The sequence below is a fragment of the Cupressus sempervirens genome, chromosome 8 (genome assembly GCF_028749045.1).
Source record: "Cupressus sempervirens isolate cs-2001-9-10 chromosome 8, ASM2874904v1, whole genome shotgun sequence".
NCBI lineage: Eukaryota > Viridiplantae > Streptophyta > Pinopsida > Cupressales > Cupressaceae > Cupressus > Cupressus sempervirens.
The window spans coordinates 521200777-521205580 of NC_143125.1; the positions used below are offsets into that span (position 1 = coordinate 521200777).

A 4804-nucleotide genomic window follows, 5' to 3' on the forward strand; every position below is an offset into this window, starting at 1 on the left:
AAATCAAATATTTATAGATAACTTACATGAATCATAATTGATGTGGTACATCATTGATAGTTCAAAACTCAAACAATAATAATTTAACTCACTAATAAATAATACACTTTATGTTAAATTTTAACTCACCATTCAAAGTCAACTCATGATGTAAAGGGTCACTTTTTTCCAACCCTCATTGTGAAAACTTATTAAAGATATAGTAAGCATAAGTACATCAAATGGGCAATAAAAAAATTGCATGCAAGAAAAAGTCAATGAAAGCAAGCTCACAAGACAAATTGGAAGGAAAAGAAATTACTATATCCAACATTTCAATCCTAAATACGACCATGCACAACAAGAACCATACGAGAGAGAAATATAAAATGCAAGACGAAAATGTTAATAGCTTAGCTAAGAATTGGTTTGCACTAACTTACATTTGTGATAACTATGAAGAATGGCACACAGAAGATGTTATTGTACTATAGCAATGGTGGAGATGAAATGACATTATATCTTGGAGGGTTTGTCTTATACTGATAATTAGATCAATTACGAGATGGTCTCTAAATGTATATGTCTTGAATAACCTATTTGAAGAAGAAAGGATGACAAAATTTAAGATTCACACAAAAAACCCAACATTGTGAGAGAGAAGAAGACCAAATGATTATATAGACATAATATTGATGGGTTGTTTGTCTAGATTTTCATAATCATTATTTATATTACTAAATATCAATAATTCTCATAATATTTTGACAACCTAAAAGTCATAAAAAAATTCTCAGCAATCGAGAATATTTTTTTATCCAAACAATAATTTTAAAAACTTAAAACTATTCAACACAACGTAAATTTAGCATATCCAAAACAATGTTTCATATAATATTATGTTATGTAGAGTGAGGGTTGCATGTATCAAGGCAATTGCCATGGTTTGCCTCGTTAGTTATCTAAAAAGTACTGAAGAAATATGTGAAGGTAGATGGCTTAAAGTTGTCTTTAATGATATATTGTGCAACCGTAAAAAGATATGGATGCAACAAAACATCAATTGTATGAGCAAATGGAATATTCTTTTAGTATGTGTCCCCCAAATAATAAAGAAATAAAGGTCTTTGTTATGGAGAAATTCTATAACAGAATTTGGGGAAACGATCATGGAGGGCAAAAAACTTATTATATCAATGAGTTCAACCCCACATGTGATCAACTCCAAAATGCATACATAGGGGCCAACATTTCTTAGAGAGCTAAAAGTCTTATTGCACAACTCAGAACTAATTCTCATCAACTGCGATTTGAAACTGCACTATGGAAGAGGTTGAAAGAGTCTTGGGAAGAGAGAGTTTGCACACTTTGCAACTTTGGAAAGGTGGAAACCAAACAACACTTTGTATTAGAATGTGAGGCATATAAGGACATCAAATTCAAAATTTATAGATATTATATCTAGCAATTCTTGGCGGAACTTATTCAACAAGGTGAACATTGAGAAGTTAGGTGGGCTCATCATCAGCGTGCACAAAAAAATAACCAAATTGTGCAAAGTTGGTTTAATTGGAAGGTTGTCCCCATAGACAATATTTAACCTCATGAACGTTAAAAATCATCCATCTATCTATCTATGACCACAAGAAATCATTAAAAAAATCTCAAAAATCCAAAACATTTTTTAACCCAAACAATAATTTTAAAAACTCAAAGCTAATCATCCATCTATCTATCTATGACCACAAGAAATCATTAAAAAAATCTCAAAAATCCAAAACATTTTTAACCCAAACAATAATTTAAAAAACTCAAAGCTATTCAACACACATGACAATTTAAACATAAATTGAACATACCAAAATTGAAGAGTACCTAACTCGCCACGTGACCATTGAGCCAGCTTTGAAAACCATTGCACGTTCTTCACCAAATAACAAGCGCGGCATGTCCCTCGAGTCCCCAGCACGCCCTGACTCTGCTGTCACCATCTCATGACAAAAACGGAAACGTTGCATGTGACGCCCTTTAATTCATTTTGTTCTCATTCTTTCCTTCCTCAACCCAATCCGATCGCAGCACAAGTTTAAAATGCAGTTGCATGAGAGCAAACCGTTCACAACTGCAAGAGTTGAATGCACTGAGACTTCTGTCGTCCACGTTGCGTTGAAAATACCTTCTGTCAATCATGAAGCACAGCAAAATGTTGTTGTTTGCAAACATTCTTTTGCTCAATGTTTTTGCCTCCCTTCTGTGTACTGTGTTTTCTGCTGATGAAATATTTGAAACGAGTGCAAAATGTGCAGAGGATGATCTGGCGGGGCTTGTGAGCTTCAAATCACTGATCGTGGAAGACAAATCGGAGGTCCTCAAGTCGTGGAATGGCGAATCCTGTTGCGCTGGCTGGGAAGGCGTGGAATGCGACTACAGAACAAACCGCGTTGTGAAGGTGGAGCTGCAAAACCGCGCAGAATGGAACGAAACCGTGGTAATGCGCGGAACTCTGTCTCCCTCTCTCGCAAAGCTTGAGTTCCTCGAAGTTCTCGTCGTCAACGGTTTCCGGGAAATCAAGGGTGGTATCCCGGTCTCTATCGGGAAGCTCACCCGCTTGAAACAGCTCTACCTGGAGAACAACAAGCTGACGGGAATCATCCCTCCGTCGATCGGGAATCTCACTCAGCTTCAGACTCTGTCACTTAACGGAAACCGCTTAGGCGGCGAAATCCCGAACGAAATCGGCGAGCTCCGGCAGCTGATCCAGCTGAACCTGGCGAAGAATCGTCTCACGGGATCGATTCCGGCGTCGGTCCAGAAGCTCCGGACGTTGCAGTTCTTGGATTTTAATGAGAATTTGTTGTCCGGTTCTTTGCCGGGGTTTCTCGGATCTCTGCAAAGCCTGACGTTTGTGGACTTTGCCGGCAACAATCTGACGGGGAAAATTCCTGAAACCCTAGGGAATCTGTCAAATGCTTTGACGCTTTCTCTGGCGCGGAACAAATTGACGGGAAAAATTCCGTCTTCTCTTGCTCGATTAGGTTCCTTGAGCAGTCTGTCCCTGAATGATAATTTTCTGGAAGGCACGATCCCTGAATCGCTCTGCAACATGTCGAAGCTCTGGTATTTGAACCTTTCAAGAAATTTTCTGTCAGATCCCCTGCCAGCTGGACTGGCAAACGCCACGGCTCTGCTAAGCCTGGATCTTTCGCACAATAAATTCAATTTAGGCCGCATTCCGGCCTGGATTTCAGCCAAAGAAATGACCGATGTGCATCTCGCCGGCTGCGGAATCGCCGGCCGCCTGAGCGACTGGAAACCCTCGGCAACCTCCATGTTCACGTCAATTGATCTCTCCGACAACAGCCTTACTGGAGAAATAGGCGGCGTCTTTGCAAATATGTCGCGGCTGGAGAGAATTATTCTGTACAACAATTACCTGAAATCGAACCTCTCGGAAATGTCGTTTCCTCAGGTCATCGGAGCCGTCGATCTCCACTCCAATCAGCTCTACGGCTCCTTCCGCAAAATTCTCGATGATATTTCCGGCGCCTGTTCTTCCCCCGGCGGCTGCCTCGACTACTTAGATCTCTCGGACAATTTAATATCCGGCACCATTCCGGATCTCGTGGACGGAGAAAGAAGAGTGAAGGATCTGATTCTGGCAAATAACCAGCTGAGCGGCAGCATTCCGCCATCAATTAACATGCTCAAGTCTGTAAAGCGACTGGATTTGTCTGGAAATCGATTAGAGGGCAAAGTTCCAGCGAGTATTGGCGATCTGAGAGAGCTGGCATGGTTAGATTTGTCGAGAAATGGCTTCAGCGGGAAGCTTCCTGGGGAAATTCTCGGCTTGAATAAACTGAAGCATATAAATTTCAGATTCAACCATTTTTGCGGAGAGATTCCTCAGGGGAAAGCGCTCTCTGTTTTTCCAGCCGCTGCATTTCTTCATAACGATTGTCTCTGCGGACAACCTCTGGCTGCCTGTAAAAATGGCTGATATGCTTAGTTGCCGTTGCAAGTCCCAGTCTATTTAAGTATATAATCAGAGTTTTATTTTACTGAAATTGCTATCCTTCTCGAGCAGCCGCGTAAATGCTTTCAAGAGTGTGTAGGGTGGTGGCAATTTTAAGAATTCGGTACGTGCAAACTGAAGTTCCTATCTCAGCCGTGGAATTCGTTGTGTAATCAACAATGAAAATATTTATTAGTTTTGATTTAATGTCTCTATATAGAGCTTATCTACTCTATGACAATGGGCATTTGTAATTTGTGAAGAGGATTAGAGGGATGATCTAGTAGTTTAGACTGTTTTTTAATAGTTTGATAATGGTAGTTAATAAAATGTTCAGTTTTTTATTGTCGTTACTCTATCTTATTAATATTAATAGAATTATTGTAAATTGAACATTATATATCCAACAAGAAAGGGGCTATTATTCTAACGAAGTATCTTCAAGCGTTTGGTAGTTTCCTTCTAATTTGGAGATGTTTCTAGTTGGATTATTCAAAGAATCTTTATGGATATACAATTTTTTACGTTTTATTATTACCTAGTAGAGGGGCCTTAATGGATCAGGTCTCTCTCTCTGTCTTTGCTAGGGGTGAAAGGGCCATGAAAGTTTCCAATGGCAATTCTTCTAAGGTTTTTTCATATGATTTTAGTATGTTGGAATTCAATACTACCATATATGTCACGGACCTTTGGGAAGTGCTCGTGCGGCACTGGTTATTCAATGTGAAATTAAGCAAAAGAGCTCAAATAGAACACCAAACTACACCTCCCTTATGTGCAAGTGTGGATGCAATGTACAAATCTGATTGTCCC

At 39.6% G+C, this 4804-nt stretch overlaps 1 protein-coding gene across 1 annotated transcript; it reads left to right on the forward strand.

Annotated features, from left to right (window-relative positions):
• The first annotated feature begins 259 nt into the window (after positions 1 to 259).
• On the forward strand, positions 260 to 4224 carry LOC149543485 (uncharacterized). Its single transcript, XM_089798287.1, has one exon. It carries the CDS (start codon positions 2168 to 2170, stop codon positions 3974 to 3976), a length of 1809 nt encoding a protein of 602 aa, XP_089654413.1. The 5' UTR covers positions 260 to 2167; the 3' UTR covers positions 3977 to 4224.
• Positions 4225 to 4804: the final 580 nt, after the last annotated feature.